Raw genomic sequence first — 22,805 nt, forward strand, 5'->3', positions numbered from 1 at the left:
ACCTAGTATACAAACTGGGGGAGTTACCCAGGAAGGGTCTTTCTGGGTATGGCATTGGCCAGAAGCTGGTGAGCAATTTTATTGTGCATCACTTGTTTCTCTTGGGTTCTCTCTCTCTCTCTCCTTTTTATTAGTATTACATTTTACTTTGTTTCAGTTATTAAACTGTTCTTAATTCAACCAAAATTGTTCACTTTTTTTTTAAACTGGATTCTCCTTCCCAATCCACCAGGGAAGGGGTAAGTGAGCAAGCAGCTGCCTGGTACTTAGTTGCCACAGCTAGGGTTAAACTAAAACAGTTCTCTTCAGCAGAAGTAAATTGCTTAATAGCAGCTGACACTGTGAGTCGACCTGCTTACTCCCACTTTGCAGGTAGGTGCAGCAGGAGTGATGAGCTGGTTTACATAAAGCAGCACTGGAAAGCAATGGCTGCTTGTGGCCGACACATTTTCCTCAGTTGTGTTCACTGCCCTATACACAGAAAATAACGCTTCACATTTCAATGACAATTTCCTAGTAACGCGTGTCATGAAAAACAAACAGATGAAGTTTCCCCACAGTGTAAATGTCTCCTTGAAGTATTGATAATGCTTTTGACAGCTTGCTCTTTTCCAGTGTTTGCAGGAGATCCCATGCAGCATGCAGCTCCTGAGCCCTCAAGACCAGATTCCCAGGGGACTCCCAGGTGGCATAACATTTGCTCTCTCAAAACCCATTGTATCACTCTGCTCTTCTTTTTTCTCATTGCACTGACATTTTTAAGCAGAACCATTTCATAAGCACTATGGCCATGACCATGCCACCTCCCACCAGGCCTCTTTCATTCCCAACCAGCATAACTAGGAAGGCATCTTTCCTAGCTGTCTCCCAGAGCACTCATGACAAGAAGTTCTCTCCCACAAACTTCAGGAGTCTTTCAGATCAGCACGGCACAGAGGGCACCATTTTCAGCTGGTCTCTAGGAAATTGAAATCTGCCATAAGAACAAGGGCTGCCAAACCCGAGATTTCCCCTAATTGCCTGTAAAGTCCTCAGCGCTGACATACTGGCTGGGCAACTGGAAGAAGACACCCACTATTTTCCACCCCCTCATCCTCACCCAGAGGCTCCCAACTACACCATCACCGACTGTCAGGGCTGTACATCTAACTTCTCCCTTGTACCTAATGTGACATCTTCACCTGCCTGCCTGCCCTGCCCACTCAACAGCCTCTATCCCAGCACTCCAAGGGACAAGTCCCACTATTGCCAAGGATACCTCAACTCTGTGAATGGACCAAGGCTTCCCGTCAAAGGCACATGCATCCAGAATCACTGAGAAGCCACCCGTTGGGGCTGGGGACACCCCAGCCCTTCTGGACCCCTTCCCTCCCCAGGAGAACCTGGGGAGGCTGTTGGGACTGAGCAGAACAAAGGGAGCACTCACATTCCCTCCAGACCAGATAACACCACTATGGTTCCCACCATGTGGCCCCAGGGCCTGCCAGTGACCCAGCTTCTTCATACATTTGTGCTCCCCAAAATCTTCTAATCCCAAGGCAGAGACCAGTCTGACTCCTGCAGCCCAGGGATGTTCTCAGGGGCAAGAGTGGAGGGGACTGACTGCCATCACTCCTGACTCTCTCTCAGGCTCAGCCAACCTCTGCTGACTGGTCAGGCAGCAGCAGCCCCTCACCACAGCCTGGGCACTCTGGGCTGATGAAGACCACAGTGAGGGAGGCTGTCCCCTTCAGCCCATGCAGGATCACAGTGGAGTAGAAACGCACGTGCTCCCTGTGGAGGAGCCCACACTGGAGCAGGTGGACATGCCCTGAAGGAAGCTACAGCCCATGGAGATTGCACACAGGAGCAGCCACCTGGCAGGAGCTGCAGCCTGTGCTTAGGAGCCCACATAGGAGCAGGTTTTCTGGCACTTCAGCAGTCTGTTCCTGAAGAACTACACCCCTGCAGAAAGGGCCCATGTTAGAGCAGAGGAACAGTGTAAAGAGTTATGAGGAGTAAGACAGTGTTATGGACTAACCACAACACCATAACCCATCCTTCTGCACAGATGGAGAGCAAGAGGTAGAAGAGCCTAGAATGAAAGAGTAAAGATGAGAAGAAGGGAGGGGGAATTGGTTTTAGTTTTGTCTTTGTTTCTTATTCACCTACTCAATTTTCCATTGGCAATAGAAGACACTAATTGCCCCCGAGGCTATCTGGCCAGTGAGAGTAATCTCCCTGTCCTTATCTGAAACCAGCCTTCTCATCTTATTTTGTCCCCGGTGTTGTGGAGAAAGGAAAGCAATGGAGAAGCTTGGAGAGCATATGGCAGCCAACCAGCCAAGGTCAAACCCACCAAACTCATGAAGGCAGTAATACAGGAGAGAGAGAAGGCATCTTTCTCATCCAGCCCTAAGAGCTACTGCTGTGCACACAGATAAGGGACAAAGCTGGAGAACAAGACTCTGCCTGGAGCTCTGCACCTTGCACATAAACGCAGCAGGACATCTAGGGTGTGCTGAGGTGGGTGAGCATTGGCTATTGCAAGGAGGTTGAGAGCAGCTGCTCTCTTGCCAAGACTACAGACAAGGCAGATGTCTTCAAGTATGCACTGGCAGGGCACAGAGAAGAGGAAAAACAGCCTCCTTGAGAGCAACACAGCTGCAGGACACAAGGCTGCAACAAGAATAAAAAAAAAAATAAATCTGACAAAAAAAAATATTTCCCAAGGGAACACTCAAATGTTAGAAGGGGTAGCACAGAGGGGTCATCCAATTTTGGGAGAACTTAAAACAGAAAAAATCCCAAGCAATCTGATCAAAGTTCCTGCTTTCAGTGAAAGAAGAGACCAGAAAATCTCTAAAGTCCCTTCCAACCTGGACTACTCCTGACTGCACAAACATCCAATGGTCTGTATAAGTAAGACACCCAAAACCAAAAGAAAAATGCTCTGTTTGCAAAACACATAGTACATATTAAATATGTTTTTAAAAAAAGAAAAGAAGTCTTATTGCTTTATTCAGATTTTGCCATAGCTTACCTTGAAATTACTAGAAGTCCTCTGAGGATCTCTGTAGAAATCACTGACTACTTTTCAGCAGAGATCAGCTTAAACCAAAGAAATTGAAATGATGCTGGAATTCAGACTGAATAATTTCTTATGAACCAAACATTTTTTCCCTTGTCTAAGAAGGGCAATCCCCATAAAATTAATTTTCTGGCTTTTGGTTTGGGCTCCTTTTCTGTCATTTGGTTTAAGCAAAACTTTGAAATACTGTGGATGGCTTTATCAAATTACAATTTCTAAACAGTCTTCCAAAAAAAAAAAAACTTTTAAAGTTACATACTAGCAATACTCTATCTTCTTCGACTCAAAAGTGCATACACATTCAAAGGTTTTACACATTTCCCAGACATCTTTTTAACAGAGAGAAATCCTACCCAATATTTTAGTTCTTAAGGGAAAAAAAATAATTAAATTCACAATTTCAAGAAATGTTCTGTGGAAAGTGTGCTACATTTTTTCTTCTGGGAAACCAAACCAAGAGGATTTGTTGACAAGTCTCTTTGGCAGTCTTAGTATCAATGGTTGTCTCTCTGGATGCTCTGGGAAGGAAGTCCTGGGGGAAGATAGTTGACTGGAAGGCGCTGCTGGTGCTTCCTGAACATAGCTGGTTACAGTTTCTGTGTGAGAGGTGTTACTGCTGGTATCTGCTGTGATAATACTCTGATCAGCTGCTGTTCCTTGAAGTTTGACATCAGCATTTCTAATGTCACCATCTAAGTCTTCCCTTGTGGTAGGGATACTGAACTTTTTGTCTGCTTCTCCAGTTTCCTCACATCTTATCCTCAGGAAAGAAGATGGAGATTCATTTTCCCCCTCATTTTTCAGAGTTGTGCCTGTCCATGTAATACTGTTGTCCCATTCAGTACTTTCTGGCTCCTTACTACTGTCACTATCAATTGTAATCACCACTGGAGAAGAATGTGCTGAGTTGCTGATGTGATGTTTCCTGTGTTTCTTCTTATGCTTTTTCTTTTTTTTTTTAAGATGCCTCGTTGTGTCCATTGCTTTTCCCTCATAGACTATCTCCACACTTGGACTCCTCAACTTCTTCTTCCTTTTTTTACGCTTTGCCTCATTACTTGCTCGATTGTCTGATGGGCTATCTTCAATTTTGCAGCAGTCACTGAATTTTGAGGAAGCTTTCTTGGGGTCATTTTCTCTTTCTAGACTTATGCTCTCCATGAATGCATTCTCCAGGTGGCGAGTTTTGTACTTCCTTTTTCCACCAGGCTTTTCACTTTTCATTCTGTCAGTTCCTCCAGAAGGAGTCCTTGACCTGTTGCTCGACCGACTCCTTGACCTGCATCTTTCATAACAGTAATAGTGTCTCTCATGGAGTCCTCTCTGGCTATGCAGGTCTGTCCTTTCAATAAATGACCGTATCCTGTATTCTGGACTAGCAGATTGCCTCGAATAGAGAGTATTAGATCGTGTCCTCCTCCTACTGGAGGATTCATAGCTATCCCCAAACACCTTTCTACTACAGAAAGCAGAACCCCACTGATGTCTACTTTGATAACTGTCTCTTACATAATACCGATCACTGTCTCTACTTCTTGATCTCCTTTTACTGTAGCCTTTGCTACATGATCGTGATCTGCTTAATTCTCTGGAGGGAGTGCTCTCACCACTCAGAGAGCCCCTCTGGCTTTTCAGAGAGGCTCTGTTGTCACGAGCCCTCGACCTTCTGCTTCTTTTGCTCCTGTGTTTGCTGCTATCTCTGCTTCTTGATCGTCTCCTTTTAAGTTGGCTTTTGCTATGGTGCTCCCTCCTAGACCGATGGCCATGACTGCCTCGACTGCTCCGTGAACAGGACTGTGGGCTCCTAGACTTTCGCTTCCTGTGATTCCAAGGGGAACACACTGTGTCACTCCCTGGGGAGGGGCTCCAGCTCAAGTCCTGTGGAGGCAGATCTTTTCCCTTACATTTTTTCTTCTCATCTTCTTTTGACTCTGTCTTCTCAACTGTAGGAGATAAACAGCTTCTACAACTACCTGCATCTTCCTTATACGTTGGGGAACACGGCGAGAAGCTCCTGCTTCGTTCACTGTCACTCCAGCTGTGACACTGGACTGGTCGCTGTTTCTTGACATCCTCCCTTTTCTCTTCCCTGATGGATTCCTCAGAGTCTGAGGACAGTTCAACCACTTCTGGTGTCCTCTCAGCTAATGGCTTTACATACCCAACAATGACACAATTGTCTGATGAAGAGCCACTGTCATTTGAGTCAACATTAGCCTGTAACTGAGTCTGCAGTTTGGTTCTTTGACTCCCTGTAGCAGAGTCCTCATCAGAACTTTCTGATGACTCCAGAGGAGAAGCTATGGTTGCACGAACCTCTTCTGAAACGGAATAGGAAGGCCCTGGAGTTTCATCATCCCAGGGGGCCTGACCAAGACCAGGCACAGATGAACTGTTATCTGGCCCTTGAGAATATGCCACATCTGGAGATATTGTAATAATTGATGAGTCTGAATGGCTTCCTTCCTCATATGATGGTGCAGGACAATCATAATTGGCATGTTGATCGTATGCTTCTAAGTTAAAAGGACAACGAGCAAAACTGATGAATTCATGCAGGAAGTGTTCTGTCCGATTCAGCAAAAATGGCTTTAAATCATCAGCAAAGGCCTGACTTTCAAGATCGTACCTAGTCACGTTACTCATGATTATGTGCTGTACAATATTAATCAAAGATCCATGGGCACCAAACAGGACTGTAAGTTCTCGCTTCAACCAAGGAACCAACCGGTGAAGGCAGGCGGGGTTGCGGCGGAAAAACTCTGCGGAGATGTCTCGATAGCGGCCGCCATCCTGAATGCCGCGGATACGCACACCAGTACGGTAGAGGGCTCTGCGGAAGTTGATCATGTCCTCCTCCTGAATCTGCCGCAGAGATCTGCCCTCTGCGCTAGCCTGCCGCCTTGAGGCCAGCCTCCTCATCATCTGATGAATCTCTCGGTGTCTGTGACGCACTGGTTCGCTTGACAACCCTTCAAACAACATCCCATTATCTGGAGGGGACAGCATCCTTCGGGAGGGGGAACTGCGATTGCGGCGTTCCCTTGTTAAGGTAGTACGGTAACGAAATCTCCGGCCATCGGGGCTGGCAAAAGAGCTGTTTTCTAAAGGGCTGAGTACATACTCCTTAAAGTCATCTTCAGCACGAATTGTATGGAAAATGGAAAAAAACGGTTGCTTGCAGAGGGGGCATTCTGCTTTGTTTTTTGACCACTCCTGGACACAGCGGAAGCAGAACCTATGCAAGCAGCGATCTAGATATGCAACATTGTCAAATCTATCCAGGCAGATGGGGCATTTGGAGTCAGGAGATGCATCTGTTGGCAGCTTGCTGGTGCTGGCTTTTGGTGCAAAGTTGCTGTCTTCTGCAAACTCTTTATCTACTGAAGTCATGTTCTAGAAAAGACAGAAATAAAAGACGATTGATATGACAGAGAAGCAAAAATCTTACCGTCTAGATGTGGAAACCCATAGTAATCACTTTTAAGGTTGCAAAACCCAGTAGTAGCTCTAAGGAAATGCTGAACAAAGAGGCAGCATGACCTAACTACTTTGTCAGGCTTCTCTTCACAGTGAGATCTAGCTCTTCAGTGCTGCAAGTCTTAAAGAGCACTTGAATCATGAAGGTAGCAGGCAGGACTGTCTTATTCCCCATTCTTAAATAACTGCTTCGATGTGGTCAGTAAGTTTATGATTTACATGGTATCCTCCAAAACACAGCTCCAAAAGACTAGCATTTATGTATGACAAATATGAGAACAGTTAGTTCTGTACTTTAAGAGAAAGCAGTCAAAACAAGTAATTGCACTCAAGCTATATTATCACCTTCCAAGTTCTGCTGGACCTGTCCTGTTTCTGAATGCCCTGACCCTCTTTTGTTGGGCACTCATGCTGGACTACACACAGCTTGTTGGATTAGACAACCTCCAGGGATGTGTTCCTGTCAAAATAAGTATTTGTCTTTAAGACTGAAGCAGAAACAACCAGGTGTCATTCCTATACCCATCCTCAGGTACACACTGCCTTTGTATCTAATCAGGTTGTCATGCTGGTTTTGGCTGGGGTAGTCAACTTCCTTCACAGTGACTAGTGCAGGGCTATGTTCTGAATTTGTGCTGAATATAGGGTTAATAATATTGAGATGTTTTATTACGGCTGAGCAGTGCTTACACAGAGCCAAAGCTTTCTCTGCTTTTTGTACCACCACACTGGCTAGGAAGCCCGGGAGACAAGGAACACTGGGAGGAGACACAGCCAGGACAGGTGACCCAAACTGATCAAAGGGATATTCCAGACCACATGACATCATGTTCAGTATATGAAGTGGAGGGAAGAAAGAGAAAGGAGAGGGATATTCGGAGTGTTTGCCTTCCCAAGTCATTGTTATGCACGACAGGGCCCTACTCTCCTGAAGGTGGCTGAACATCTGCCCACCCATGGGACGAAATGAACAAAATCTCCTTGGTTTGTTTTGTTTGTGTGCACAGCTTTTGCTTTCCCTATTAAACTATCTTTACCCACGAGTTTTCTGGCTTTTTCCTCTCCAGTTCTCTCCCCCATCCCACTGGCGGGGGAGTGAGTGAGTAGCTGCGTGGGGCTTGGCTGCTGGCTGAGGCTAAACCACTACAGATGTCAACCATGGGTAAAAAAAACCAAACTATCCACTCAAAAATTATTTTAGGCATTGGCGTTATTCTAAGGCATTATAATTCAGCGGGAATAAATCGCCACGCTACTTCCAAACTGATAAGCCCGCATTTAGCAGCAAGTCCGGGAGCAGGCGCTCCCCGCCGGCAGGACACCAGGCACCAAGCGCGCCGTGCAGGCCAGAGGGACACACGCCCGGACACGCAGGGGCCGGGGGAGCACCAGCGCAGGGACACAGGTGCGGCAGCCACCCCGGGAGCGCCCACGGGGCGTCACAAAGAGGCCCGCGTCCCGCGGGGTTTCACGGCCGGGGGGCACCGCCCGGGCCGCTGGGGGACCACTCCCCGCCCGCTCCCTCCCCTGGGGACGCCCCCGACCAGCTACCCGTAGGGCTCGGCGCCCCCGCCCGCCCCAGGCCCGCACTCACCGCCGCCGGTCCCTCGCTCCCTGCGCGGGCCAGTGCCGCGGCCGCCTTCAGCCTGTGGCGGGTCCGGCAGCGCCCGGCGCCAGGAGGCTCCCGCCGCTCCTCCCCCGGCGGGCGGCGGCGGCGGCGGGCGGCCTCCGCCAGGCGCCGGGACGGGTCCGCCATGGGCGGCGTTGCCACGGGAACTGCTCCTCCGAGCCGCGGAGCAGCGCCGAGCCCTGCCGGGACAGAGGCGCCGCCGTCTCGTCATATCCGCGCCCGGCGATGACGTGTTCCGGGGGCGGAGCCTCCGCTGAGCGCGGGCCGGGGCGGGGCTGCGATGGCGCCGGCGGGGCGGAGGGACCGAGCGCCCTGTGCCGCCTGGGGCGGGCTCGGGAGCGGGCGGCGGCGGATGCCCAGCCCCGTGTCCGGGGGAAGCAGGGCTGGGAGCACCTCTCGGTGGAGGCAGCGGACGCTGGTGGATAAAAGCGGGGGGAGACTCCCGGCAGTGTCGCCGGCAGCGCGCGATGCGCGTTGTCCCGCAGGCGCTGGCTGCCGTGGTGATGCTCTCTTGGGGCTTCGTTCTCTACGGGCAGGGGGAGAGCGGCTTCCTTGGGCACTAGCCCTGGGCACTGGCCACCGGAGCTTGGTGTTGTCTCCGAGGATGCAGAGTGAAGGCTGGAGGAGTCCTGTAGTCTGTCGGGCAAATAAAGCATGAATAGCACTTAGGAGAGAAGAGGTAAAGAAATTATAAACAGTTCTTAGGGGAAGACCTCATCTTACTGATTTTTACCTGTGAGAGACACATATGCCAAAGCACAGACAAGGCCAGCTCTGCAGGCTACCTTCCAGATGAGGCACTGCCTCCCCCAGCACATACGTGTATTAGTACTAGGACTCGTGTAGAACGTGAGCACAGCCAGCCACGTCCCTTTTCTGCAGCCAGTATGGATTGACGTTCGCAAAAGCACACATAAGTCACAGATCCCCAGAGTACCAGCACAGCCCTTCTGTTAGTGTGATAACCCTGCCCCATATCCTGAGCCATTTTACTCATTCCCACGCACCAGCTGTCCAGCTTCCTGCTCAGGAGCAAACACACACACTTCTCAACAGGTGCCCCACTCCCGCAGATATCCCCAGGTAACAGCACAGGCATGTGCCTCACAATCTACCTGGACTCCGAGACTCCTGCTAGCCAGGTAGCCCACCTCTGTTCAGGAGTGACATCCCCAGCCCCAATACTTTTCCCTGGTGCCTGGGGGAGATGCAACCACTCTTGTCTCCACAGCAGGCAGCAGCAGGCATGTGGGCTGTGACCTGCATTCCTGCTTTGCATGCTGGATTCACTCGCTTTACTCCCCTCAGTTCCCCCAGTAGGTGCACCTGGGGCACAGATACCAGTCCTGCCCCAGTGGCTGGAGCTGAGACCCTCGCTGTCACCTCTGCCCTTTGCTGGCATTGAGACCCTTACCCACTCCCATCACTGGCATGATAGGAGGGATTTGCATCCAGAATGGTCATACTCTGTCAGCTTCCTGACTGCTCTGTGTGTGTGTTAGCTCTTAGGCAAAGTGGGGCCCACTTGGACAGTCTATGTCTGGGTCACTGAAACGAAAAGATGGAAGGTACTCCAGGCTGTTCACAGTGGATTATCATTTATGAGCTGAAAGGCAGCCATTCTGGAAGTAAAAGGGATCTCTTTTAGGTGCTGGTTTTCTACATAGCTGGGAAGAACAGAAGTCTACTGGCTCCTCTCCCATTGCTGACACAGACTGGCAGCACTTCATCCCACCCACAGACCTATTGAAGCTGGGGACAAACCTTCCTTTGGAGAGGCTTGGACCTTTTTCCTGTGCCATCAGATCCTCTGGGGTCCCTTGATCAGCAGCAGGGGTTTTCCTCACCAGCAGCTTTGTGGGAGGAAGAGTGTGCAGGGGTTCCAGTCTCATGTCCTCCTGAACAGCAGCCACAGCACTGGCAGTGCCCGTGCTGTTGACAGTGAGACCTGCAGTCCCTGTCTGGGGACAACCCCCAGCCCTCTTTCTGGTAAGCCCTGGCACAAGGGAACATGCCCCTTTGGGCACAGCAGCAACAGCTCCCCTGAGAAAGGAGGTCAGCAGGAGACTCAGACTGAGTTTCTTTAGCATCTCCCATGTTAGCCGCATCGCCCTGCAAATACATGAAAATTGTCAGTGCCCCTCCAAAGGTTTCTACACTGACAGGCTCTCTGCCTCTCCACTGACTCTCTCGGAGCCAAAGCTGTCTGGCTGGATCACCCCTCACTGTCCATGCCATAAGAGCTCAGCTTCAGTGCGCTGTTGTCCACGCTGTGGTGTTCAACCAGTCACCAGATTGTAGTTAGCCTTTCCTTTCCCTGGCTAGCTGGGCACCTCCAGCAGCATGACACCAAGAGCAGGAGATAGAAACAGCCTCTGACCCCCAGGCTGTGGCCTCTTTACTGTTGTCTTCTCAGCCTTCCTTTCAGGTTCCACCGCTGGCAAGCACTTGGAGCTGCATGTGGGCGTATCAGCCGAGGTATTCGTCACTGTAAGTTTACGGGTTGCTCTGCTCTGCTGCAAACTTTTCAAGTGTCATTTTGCAGCCACCGCTATGGAAATCAGCCTTTCTGGCTTGTTCCTTCTGGGTAGAGAGTGTTCGTGATCGCGCAGAGACGGTTTACCTGCGAGCTGCCACGAGATGGCAAAATACTCCCCAGCATCCCTCCCAAGCCTGCTTAGCAACACCGCAGGCTGGTGCCATGCAAGACTTCGGGGACGCAGCAGCAGCAACAGCTGAATTTGCTGCTCCTCACCCCACCCCACCAGCAAGGAGGCTGGGGGTGCACAAGGAATTGGGAGGGGACACAGCTGGGACATCTGACCCCAAATGACCCAAGGCATATCCCATACTGTATTGGTGTTGTGCTCGGCATATAGAGCTGGGGAAAGAAGAAGGAAGGGGAGGAAGTTTGGAGTGATGATATTTGTCTTCCCAAGTCACTGTTACATGTGATGAGGCCCTGCTCTTCTGGAGATGGCTGAACACCTGCCTGCCCATGGGAAGCAGTGAACAAATTCCTCATTTTGTTTTCTGGTGTGTGTGACTTTTGCTTTCCCTATTAAACTGTCTCTGTCTCAATCCACGAGTTTTTTCACTCTTACCCTTTCAGTTCTCTTCCCTCTTTCACAGTGGGGGAGTGTGCAAACAGTTATGGAGTGTGTAGTTGACAGCTGGGGTTAAAACACAACAGTCCTTTGTTGGGACACAGTGTGGGGCTCAGCAAGTTCCAATAATGACAGATTTTATTTGAATGTGCTAGGTGAAATGTTCAGCTCTTATTGCTGTTTAATTATTAACCAGCAGGCTCCTGCGCTTGCCATGGGGCTTGCTCACTCGTGTATAGCAATCTAGTGCTTGTTAGTGGCTGGTCACTGCTGTGCTGTGCTGGTTATCACCTCAGCCTGCTGTGGCTGGGAACACTCTGATAACAGCCTGGCGATGTGCCTGGGCTGGCGGGTGGCCAGAGCATTGCTGCTGTATCTTTGCTTCTGTATTGGACAGGCTGGAACTCCAGTGAGTTGAGTCAAAGGGGCTGCGACCTGTGGATGAGTCCACAGTGCAGGGGGAAGAGTGTGAGGGGTCCTTCCCCTGAAGAAGAAGGAAGGGGAGGAGGTGCTTGATGTGCTGGAGAATATTCCTCTGCAGCCCGTGGTGAAGGCCATGGTCAGGCAGGCTATCCCTCTGCATCCCATGGAAGTCCATGGTGGAGACTAATTACTATAGCTGGAACCCCTTGTTGCACCCAGACTAGAAGGGGAGGACTTCATTATTATACTAAACCCTATAACCTGGCATGAAAGGACCAGGGGTGGACATTGTAATAGGTGTGTCTTTAAATTGTTTTAAGTCATATTTTGAGTTACTATAACAGGAACCACACAAACCAATGGAGGAGAGAAGCCTTAGAAGAAGCAGTTGCAGCACAGCAGTGACCTGACCTGAGCTGGCTTTGGTGCTCAGTAACTCCATTCAGCACACCACCTCTCCTGTCCTGAGTGACCACTAGAACAGATGGAGTCCAAAGTCATGGAGTAAATGAATTCAACAGACATTTTGTGGACATCTGTGGGCATTTGATGGGCATTTGCAGAGGTGGTCCATAGACTAATGGAACGATGTCTGTGTATTATATCAAAGGCTGGAAAGAGGATGGGAGGTGTTAATGAGATTGTATTGAATAATGTAGGACTAGAGCATGACATAAATTATATGAAAGAAGGGGTAGAGAATGTGCTGATCATGGCTGGGGTGGAGTTAATTCTCTTCATAGTGGCTAGTATGGGCTGTGTTTAGGATTTTTGCTGAAAACAGTGATGATAATATAAAGTAGTTTTTGTTACTGCCGAGCAGCATTTACACAGAGCCTTTTCTGCTCCTCAGCCACCACACCCACAAGGAGTCTGGTGGTGCACAAGTTGGGAGAAGTTGGGACACTGCCAGGACAGGGGGTCTCCCACACCGTATGGAATCATATTCAGCATATAAATCTGAGGGAAGAAGAAGGAAGGGAGGGACATTTGGAGGGATGGCATTTGTCTTCCCAACTCACTGTTAAGCATGAGTTAAGCACTGTTAAGCATCTCTGCTTTCCTAGAGATGTTTGAACACCTGCCTACCCATGGGAAATGGTGAAGAAATTCTTTGTTTTACTTTCCTTGCGTGCATGGCTTTTGCTTTACCTATTAAGCTATTTTTATCTCAGCCTGTAAGGTTTTTCAGTTCTATGCTTCTGATTGTTTCCCTGATCCTGCTGGATGGGGGAGTGAGCAAGCAGCTGCATGGTGCTTAGTTGCCCACTGGGCTTAAACCATACCTATGAAGTTTTGATACCAGTTGTTTCATTTCTTAATAAACTGATCTACCTCTCTCTGAGGAATCTGTCTGTGAAGCTGCTCACAGTGTTATCATCTAGCTTATATATTCCACCTTTCCTTCCCTTTCAAACTCTCTGTTCAGACTGTGCTCATGTGCTGACTCACAGAAGTCAAGAAGCACATAGAAACCCCCTCAACTTGCTTCTGGAATGTCATGAGAAGGGCTTTGACCCAGTGTTCAGCATCCATCATCCTCTCCTCACCCATGAAGATGCGGTTCAGAACAAAAAGTATGTGTTTCTTGTCACACTGAAAATGGTACAGCAAATAACTACATTTAGGCAGCTTTAACCCTTCAGATAAGATCACCAGAGATGGCTAAAGGAATATATGCATAATGCTGATGAAATACCCCTCAGATCTTTTTTTTTCTTTTTAATCCTTTTTAAGAAAGCATAGCTTATATATCAGGTTTATTAGTCTTGAAGTGGTTTGTTTGTTTGTTTAGGTTTCAGGAGGTTGTTTGGAAAAATTGTGAACAGCATGTTTTTGATTAGCATAGCTAAGAGGACTTCTATTTAATGAAATGATTAATTGATTCAGCCGGATATTCAGCAATACTAACATCTGCTTCAACAGAGACAAAAGATTCTCTTTGAAATACAACCTTACCTCATTAACATGAAGCAGTACCCACGGATACATGATAATTATAAGGTTGATAAGAATGTGTAAGGATAACTAACCTTGGTCCCAGTGAAGGCTGTGGAACAGATTATCTTAGATATGATCCCATGGCATGTACAGGACAAGCAGGGTATCAGGCCCAGCCAGCATGGGTTAAGGAAAGACAGGTCTTGCTTGATCAACCTATTCCCTTCTGTGACAACGTGATCCACCTAGTGGATGAGGGAAAGTCTGTGGGTATTGTCTTCCTGGACTTCAGTAAAGCTTTTGATACTGTCTCCCATGGCATTCTCCCAGAAAAGCTGGTAGTCTGTGGCTTGGACAGATGCACCCTTTGCTGGGTAAAGAACTGTCTGGATGGCCGGGCCCAGAGAGTGGTGGTGAATGGTACTGCATTCAGTTGGCAGCTGGTCACTGGTGGGGTTCCCCAAGGCTCGATATTGCAGCCAGTCCTGTTTAATATCTTCATCAGTGATCTGGACCAGGGAATCTAGTGTACCTGCAGTCAGTTTGTGGATGCTGGGTGGGAGTGTTGATCTACTGGAGAGCAGGAAGGCTCTGCAGAGGGATCTGGACTGGCTGGATCAATGGGCCAAGGCCAACAATATGAGGTTCAATAAGGTAAAGTGCCAGCTCTGACCTTGGGCCTCAACAACCCCAGGCAGTGCTGCAGGCTGGGCAAAGAGTGGCTGGAAAGCTGCTCAGCAAAAAAGGACCTGGGGTTGCTGATTGATAGCCAGTTGAACACAAGACAACAGTGTGCCCAGATAGCCAGGAAGGCCAGTGGCATCCTGGCTTGGATCAGAAATCGTGTGTCCAACAGGACCAGGGCAGTAACAGTCCGTCTATACTTGGAGAGGCCACACCTTAAGTCCTGTGTCCAGTTCTGGGCCCCTCAAGAAAGACACTGAGGTGCTGGAGCAAGTCCAGAGAAGGACAATGAAGCTGGTTGAAGGTGCTAGAGGGTAAGTCATATGAGGAGTGGCTGAAGGAGCTGGCTTTCTTTAGCTTGGAGAAAAGGAGGCTCACATGAGACCTTATCACACTCTACAACTACCTAGAAAGGAGATTGTAGCCAGGTAAGGATCAGCCTCTTTTCCCTGGTAACTAGTGAAAGGAGGAGAGAGCATAGCCTCAAGTTGTGCCGAGGAGGTTCAGGTTGGACATCAGGAAGAATTTCTTCACTGAAAGGGTGTCCAGGCATTGGAACAGGCTGCCCACAGAATTGTGGAGTTACCATTCCTGGAAGTGTCAAGAAATGACTGGACATGGCACTTGGTGCTATGGTCTAATTGACAGGGTGACAATTGGTCAAAGGTTGGACTTGACTATCCTGAAGGTCTTTTCCAACCTTTATGATCCTATGATTCTAAGGTTGTAGCTGAGTTATTTAGGGAAGGCTACTGAAAACAGTCAGAAACAAAATCATTAGTTAGACCACTCTGGGCTAAATTCAGCTTTAAATCACTTTAACATATGATGATGGTAACTTCTTACATGTTACTCCACCAAGGAAGCTGGAACATAATTACAACCCTGCACTGCATGCTGTTTGAAAATGCAGGATTTGTGCAGTTTCAAACTAGAGTTTAATAGAGCTCTCTACCTGCTTAATAAAAATTATATGCTTTCATTAGCCTCTCTATTATATATGCAATACTACCTATAGCCTAAAGGCTATATAAATACAAATTTTGGTAAACACACACAAGTTCATGGTAAATGGAAACCAAACAATCTTTTAAAATCCCAAGATGACCAGATGTAAAATGCATTTAAACCTAAAGACAGTACTTCAGACTGCAAGTAGTTCACAAGTCACCACAGACCAAGAAACAAAACGTACAGATTCCACGGTGAAAGAGTCAAAAAGATGTATGCATGGTATGAGACAGAGAAGGATAAGGGTGAGAGAGACACACAGGAATGCAGAAGTCAACAGTGAGCCCAAAGGACATGTTTGAGGGTGACATGTCAGAAGGCCCTGTTCAAGGATTTTACAAGTACTTTGTGATTAGAAACACTGAACAGGCCTAGAACTGGTTTGTCTGAGTTGTGGTGCTGGCAAATACCTTGTGGACAGATGGGTTTAATTTCCTTATCTCCAAATACAGACTGGCAGGTTTTTTATGCGTTGCCACTTCAGATCTCCTCTACTGTGTGCTGCTGTCATCTTCAATCCCTCCTCTCGTGCTGTGACCACTTCAAATGATTCTGTGTATCCCAACAGAAGTCAATACTACAGGACCTTGGCTCACCAACAGCGGCTCAACAAAGCTGGGTTAACACAGGAACACAAGCAACCAAGAAGCAAAAGCGCACAAAACCCTTGCAGAAGCTAGACGGCAGTGTTGGCACATGCTCTAAGGCACAGGCAAGCTGCTGATCAGATTTTGAACAGTAGGCTCTAATTGTGGGAACTCCATTTACAGGAACGGTGTTTCGACCTCCTTTTTTTTTTTTTTGTTATCTGAAATAAAAATGGTTTAGCACCTCTGAAACCTCAGCCTCAAAAACAACAGCCACAAGAGAGATTACATAGGGGAAAGAAACAGCCAAAATGATTCAAGAAAAGGTCTCAAAGCAGAAAAGAACTTACCGTTTTCCTTAGTAGTAAAAGGTGTTTTCTCCCTTTAGTTCAAATTTCTGCATGTCAGTACATGGTCCAATTGAACAGTGACACTAAATGAGCTTGTCACTAAAGGGAAGTTGCAGTTTTTGAAATGGCTATTCACATTCAAATGAGATAGAAAGAGAAGTGAAGGGCTCTGCCACAGACACTGGAAGAGACAAATGGTTAAAAAGATAAAGACCTTCCAAGACCATATGTTGCCCCAAGCAGCCGTTAATGAATTTTACTCTGGTTCAGTGACTCTGGCTAGCTTTTAATGGTTCATTTGGCAAGTTGTCCCTGCAGTGATTTCTAATAATAATAATGTCACAATAATCTTTGAACTGCAGACAGCTTTGTGACTAAACAGGGTTGCTCTGAAAGTGATTTCTGAACTTGGTAAGATGGAAAAACAGAGGCAGTAAGTTCCTTTAGTTCCCTCATCCATGGCACATATCACACTTGGGAACAGAAGGACAACAGTCACTCTGAGGAAAAGGAGAAGGAATTTTCTTCCACTCAGATAAGGATTATTTTAAAATTATATCAGCAGCTAAGAGCACAACATTGCCAGCAGACAGGGACAACATTTACTTCCTTCACACTTCTAGTGTTACTGATTACAGGCAATAAGACAACACATTTTTACTCAACAAACTCTTTTTTGGTGGAGTTATTTTCCTAGTCCTCTATTCCAAATGATACTTGATTCTTGTGCTGAATCAAGTAGCAAAATAATCAAAATTACTAAAAGAGTGAAGTGATGAACTGCAATTAAGACTAAATATATATTGGTTTTTTATCATGAACCAAGAGCTCAGTGCCAGCGTTAGAACCCAAACAGAAAAAAAGATTAAATATGAACTATTGAGATAATTTGCTACCTATGCGGCTTAAAAACCATACCTTTTCCTTTTGCATCAGCTGCAGTCATCCTGCTGCCACTCCAAATTACTAAAAAGGCTCTCAAACACAGGCAAACGCATTTTGTGTTCTCTGTTGACATTTTTCAGATGTAACTATGGGTGCTCAATACATTTTGCAGCATGTGGAAGTGCCTACTTGAAGAAGGAGAAATTTGGAGAACAGGATAAAGGATAAGAATTAAAAAGGAGACTTTCCTTAGGAGAATAAATCTTAGATCCACACAAATTACTCACTTGACCTGGGGCAAATAATTCTATCAGAGTAAATAAATGCATGCAATTTTAAAAATCATACTCTGTGTAAACATCTGCAGCAGGCTTCACATTGGTGGCAGACAAGAAGCTTGCTATGACCTTGATAGTTGTTCCACTTGATTTCAGGGGGACTATTCACATACAAAAGTGTGTGCTGAACTTCCATATTCAGAATGTAAAGCCAACTAATTAAATCTTAGCTACAAACATGCTCCAAACTAAAATCCTTGCAGGGCTGCAATTTATTAATTGGTATTTATGTATCACTGTGTGATACATACTAAATCTTAATTTCACATATCATACCCTGTTTGCAAGATGAGACTTGTCAGCACAAGGGATGAGATTTACCCAATTACTGCATCTCTCTAAGAAGGGCTCATACTCTAAGGTACAATACAGCACACAAAACTGGGTGCTGTACTTCTTGGAGCTAGCCTGCTTCCAACTGGATTTTTACACTGTTTGTATTCCAAAGGTTTGTGGATGACATTTTGTGTGAAATTTGCAGCTGAATATATTTTATTCTTTTTAGCATCTCATCACTGGTTAAAAGAAGAAAGTCCATTACTTCAAATCAACAACCCTTGCCTCGGTAACGCTGAGCTCCCTTCTCCACAGGGGGAAGTTGTTTGGGTATTTCACCTCAACAGAACTAAACTAGGCAATGTTAACATTTCAGTCCTTATTTCCATTTCTGTGCTGATAGATTATTAGGATTAACCTATTCAAAATATACCGATTCAGAAGTTAGTCAATTAAACTATTATGCCTGACTTCAGGCAGTGTATCATCCAGCCTCTGCCCACAGATCTTATTTTCTTCATCCAGGAGGGTTGTTGTAAAGAACCAAGGGATTTGGTCTGGTGACAAAGGTGTCAACAATAAGCTCCCCCTCAAATAACTGCAGTTCATTAGGCTTGATCCAAAGCACATCACAGGTAACAGCTTCAAGGAGTCTGTCAGAACTATTGTTAGAGGAAATAACATAGTATATTTACACTGGTTTTTGTGTAAATATAGCACATAACCAAGTTTTTGAGGGAGTGTAAAAGGCAGCACACATCCCTTAGAATTTACAGTCTTATGTAGAACTGCTGCAAAATGAACAAACGAAGGGAAATACAATCATGCCTGTTTACCTGAGCAGGAGCTGAAGAGATGAGCTGGAAAGAAAGTTTTCTGTGCTCACAAGCATTCTGAGAGCTAGCAACCAACCACAGTCCTCCTACGATAACAGAGCATCTTCCAAGCCAGACAGGGTTTTAAAGAACCTTAAAAAAACAGCTAACATATAATTTTTATTAAAGCCTTCTGAAACTGTACCGAAACAGCCACAACTGTGATGGGAACAGTAGGCTGTGAATGGATGACAGTGGAGAAATGCAGAGATTAACAGAAGATAGAACCTATGGTGTCACAGTGCACTGCCCCACATTGAAAGACAATTAGTCTGATATTTAAAAATCTGAGTAAGATGGACAGCGAACAATCCTGGTTTGAGAGTAGGATAGAAAGGGAGACAGCTCCACCAGATAGGCAGTAGCAAGCTGTCCTCCTGAAGAATAAGCAGGTCAGGAGATAGGGGTATATTTCCATGCCCTGTAGTCTACCGAGCACAAGTGATCACGCGGGGACATCAGCTACACGCAGGTGATTGATTTGCATCTTTCCTTACAGAGATTGTTTCTTTCTGAATGGTCCATTAATTTTGACTTCCAGTGGGAAAAAAAACCAAAACACAACATAAAACAGAACAACAACAACACTAACAAAAAAAACAACTGCACAAGGAATTTTGGCTTTGGATAAAAAGAAAGATTTTACAACAGAACGAAGCCCAGACTTTAGAATTCAGAAACAACTATTTCATTACTCTTCCAGACATAAGGCAGTATATTGATATGTATTAGATAAAGTCTATGTAAAAATACATCATTTAATATGTTTTATAAAGTAGTTGTATCTCAGATCAATTATTTTACATTTGAATGAATAATAAAGGTATTTTTCCAATTTCTTGAAATAGTAAAAGCTCAGAAAATCATATTTTTTTAAGACAAATCTCAGTAGACTGGTATAAACTCCTGGTTTCTGTGCAATATTCACCCACAGTTAGTCTGTGAATCAGTACATTGATTGCACTGCCAATTTTAATTTGGACAAATTCAGATTAGGAAGCCTTTACCCAGGGGGAGGAAAGAAACATAACTTCATCTCAAAACATTCCTCATACTGCAATCCATTGTTGACCAATTTGTTTTTCTCAGCCACAATACTAAATGGCTTCTGGGAAAAGAGTACCCAGTGCTCTTAGAAGAATGCATACTTCTAGTTTGAGAAACAGTTGTAGAAATAGCTTATTAGGATTCCTATATTATTGCTTAATAAGCATATGCTCTTTTATTACTTTTTTGAGTTAAACATAGGTCACCTATGTTGTTTTTTGCTATTGAAGTCAGATAACAAAACTGTAAGTGATGCTTTAGAAACCTGTATAAAGTCAGTGCTGAATTAAATGGACAATGTCAGTTGCTACACAGAAGTGAGCTCTAGAAGACACCAAGCTGTGCTTGCAGGCTGCTGATAATTCATGTGTTAACAATCACGTTTTCCGCTAAAAGAAATGCTTCTTTCCCTGCTATATTGTGTGAAAGGACCAAATGAAAAATAGAGTAAGACTGATGGTATGCATGTGAATGTAGAGAACTGCCAAAATTAAATCAGGCATGGCTCCCCACTCCTGCCAGGGAGCAAAGTGCACCAGTAGAGACTTTTGAAACCACTTGCCCCTGAGAAAACAAGTCCATCTTCACCAGCTAAAGTTTGACTCGCTTTCCTGACACCATTAGCTCAGCAGACACAAAGCCAAGACCTTGGAAAAAAAAAAAAGAAAAAAGCCTGTTTCTTACTTTGCTGCATTTATAATAAGTTTAAGTACATTTTATGACAAATTTAAATTTAAAAACTCAAACTGAAGTCAGGTTTTTGCTAAAAATCTTCCTTTGAAAATAGTAAAACAAAGGTTTTGAAGCACATGTAAGACAAACAGAGGTAACAAACTCTTACTCTATAGTGTAGAAGTTGTATTTTAATACTACTAAAAGCCTTGAATGAGGCATTCAGGTAGCAGAAAGAACTAACAACTAAAAACCAGGAGATAACACCTATTTTATACTCGATGTTTATAAATCTTTAACTATTTAAAGACTTCATTCTCCTCTCATGCCTGCGTGAATAAGTTGAATTACTTTGGTATGAAACTGATTAGGTTAACATGTGAGAACCAAGACAGACATCACGTCTTATAAGCCATCCAAGAGTTAGATATCTGTCTTAAACTGGCCAACTAGGTTTCCCACCGCATCCCAGGCCATCTAATTTTTACTGAATATTCTGGTGTCTTTATTTTCACCCATAGGCCCAATAAATTATTGCTCAGTGCTTTCTTCTCAAATTTCTTCTGAGTGCTTTAAAAATGTGAATCAGGCATAAATCATCACTGCATTTATGCCAGCATGAGAGTGCAGACATTCGAGGGTAAGACCTGTAAGGGTTTTTTTGCTACACCAGGCCAACACTAACTCTAAAATCTGTCAGTGATTTCAGATTCAGCATTGGTGGGAAAATATGTGTATCCACTGCCTGAGTTTGGACATCACCTGTACTTTTTCCCCGTGAAATTGCCCAGCCTTGAATGTATAAAAGCTGTTTGTAACAGGCAAGGATCATGGACTTCTTGCACAGGTTCAGTGAGGAGGTTTTGTCTTTTGAAACAAAAGCTTTTCTTAAAAAAGCAATCTGAACTAATGGATTTTTCATAAGGAATGTGTGGCAGACAGGTGGAAATGGGTGATGCAACCTCAAAGCCAGAAATGGAAAGTGGGGTTCTCCTGAGCATCTTATCTGTTTGCTGCTCTTCATCTTTCCATGGCTTTCAAAATACGTGAAACTAATCTAAACTGAAATATGTGAAACTTAAACCACGGCTGTTGTTAAACTGAATGTGTGAAGAGGAAGAGAACAATGGAATTTAACAGACAATTCTTACCATTCATGTCTAATGCCTTCCGGTTTTGAGAAGAACATTTGGCATATGAAGTATAACCAGCAAGTGAGCTCTCCATTTTGCCTTCTTGACTTGTTTCTGGTCATGCTTAGAGTTATGTATCAGTCATGTATTTTATATCCTCCTACTGAGCTTGAAAATAGCAACTTGCAACAAAACTGTCCAAATGCTTCAAAATTATCAGATGAGCTCCATTGTTCAGAGAAAAACTCCCATTTACTCTATAATGAGAACAAGGATAACAAAGAATCAAGAAGGTATTTTTTACCAGTAACAAAGCCCAACATATTCCAGCACCTACAAAGGCATATTTTATAAAATACTTTCTGTTTCCTGGACAGAGTCTCAACTGACACTGGAAAAATCAACAACCTAGCTTTTTTCTAGCTTTTTTCACCCTTTCGTCAGGGTCTGCTGATGCTACAGTAGGACAGTTGAAAATTGAACAAAAAAAGGCATGTTGTTAGCTTTTTAGTTTCATCCCACACCTCTCTTTTCCAACACTGACTCTGGATGCCTCCACTCCCAAATCCTCCAGAAGTGCCATGTTTGGCTTTTCCTGTGCCAGGATAGAGCTAGCAAAAGAAAGATTGTCTGTCTGGAGGTGAACTGCGTTTGCCACTAACCATTCGCAAGGGACAGCTGGCATGTGAATTGTGTATCTCTAAATAAAATGTAGGAGGACACAAGAGTGAGGAGATGGGCAAGCTTCAAGTGAGGTAGAGTTTTCTGCTCTGTTTTTTCACCCAGAGAAGATCAATACTGTAACAAACTTTGATTTTGTTTGTCCTGAACACTGGACAGCATCCCCTAACACCCTTGTGAATTAGAGAATTAATAGCGTAGTACTTAAGCAGCAGGTAGAACTACATCTCTGCTTAAGAAAAAATGCTTTCCCATGGCTTAGCCTTGCGTATTGAGCTGTTCTTCCAGGCTGCACTGTCTGCCAGATCAGGGAACATGACTTCTAACAAGGAGATCTGGTCATGCAGTGAAGAAATTAATTCACATCAGTTATAATACCTATTGAAGTAACTCATTAAATCAGCCAAGTTGTAAAATCCAGCACACCTGATGGCCTTAATCTAATGTATCATCCTGGCCCTGAGGTTATCAGTGGACAGCTGTAATTACAAGTGATTGAAAAGATATTCTTGCAGATAAGTCTCTGTTTTATGAAAGTCAGGGATTGCTGAATATTTTCCCTGTGTTGCCCATTCCATTCATTCCAATATTTTAATCTCCTAGCAGACCTATACA

At 45.3% G+C, this 22,805-nt stretch overlaps 1 protein-coding gene across 5 annotated transcripts in view; it reads right to left on the reverse strand.

Moving 5' to 3' along the window:
• Nucleotides 1-8,397, reverse strand: part of TOPORS (TOP1 binding arginine/serine rich protein, E3 ubiquitin ligase) — a 28,573-nt gene extending 20,176 nt beyond the window's left edge. For 3 of the 5 annotated variants that reach the window (XR_007907980.1, XR_007907981.1, XR_007907979.1), the window contains exons 1-2: nt 8,145-8,397; nt 3,023-6,466 (exon numbers count right to left, since the gene is read on the reverse strand). Coding sequence is in view for 1 of the 5 variants with exons in the window: in XM_051809022.1 (XP_051664982.1) it covers nt 3,497-6,466; nt 8,145-8,306 (3,132 nt within the window). In the remaining 4 variants the exon portion in view is untranslated. Of the gene's footprint in view, nt 1-2,962; nt 6,467-6,895; nt 7,006-8,144 lie in introns of those variants that run through there. The other 2 variants (XR_007907982.1, XM_051809022.1) reach the window with 2 other exon arrangements.
• Nucleotides 8,398-22,805: the final 14,408 nt, after the last annotated feature.

This window comes from Manacus candei, unplaced genomic scaffold (genome assembly GCF_025592945.1).
Source record: "Manacus candei isolate 608988 ecotype Guabito, Panama unplaced genomic scaffold, ASM2559294v1 h1tg000074l, whole genome shotgun sequence".
NCBI classification, from domain to species: domain Eukaryota; kingdom Metazoa; phylum Chordata; class Aves; order Passeriformes; family Pipridae; genus Manacus; species Manacus candei.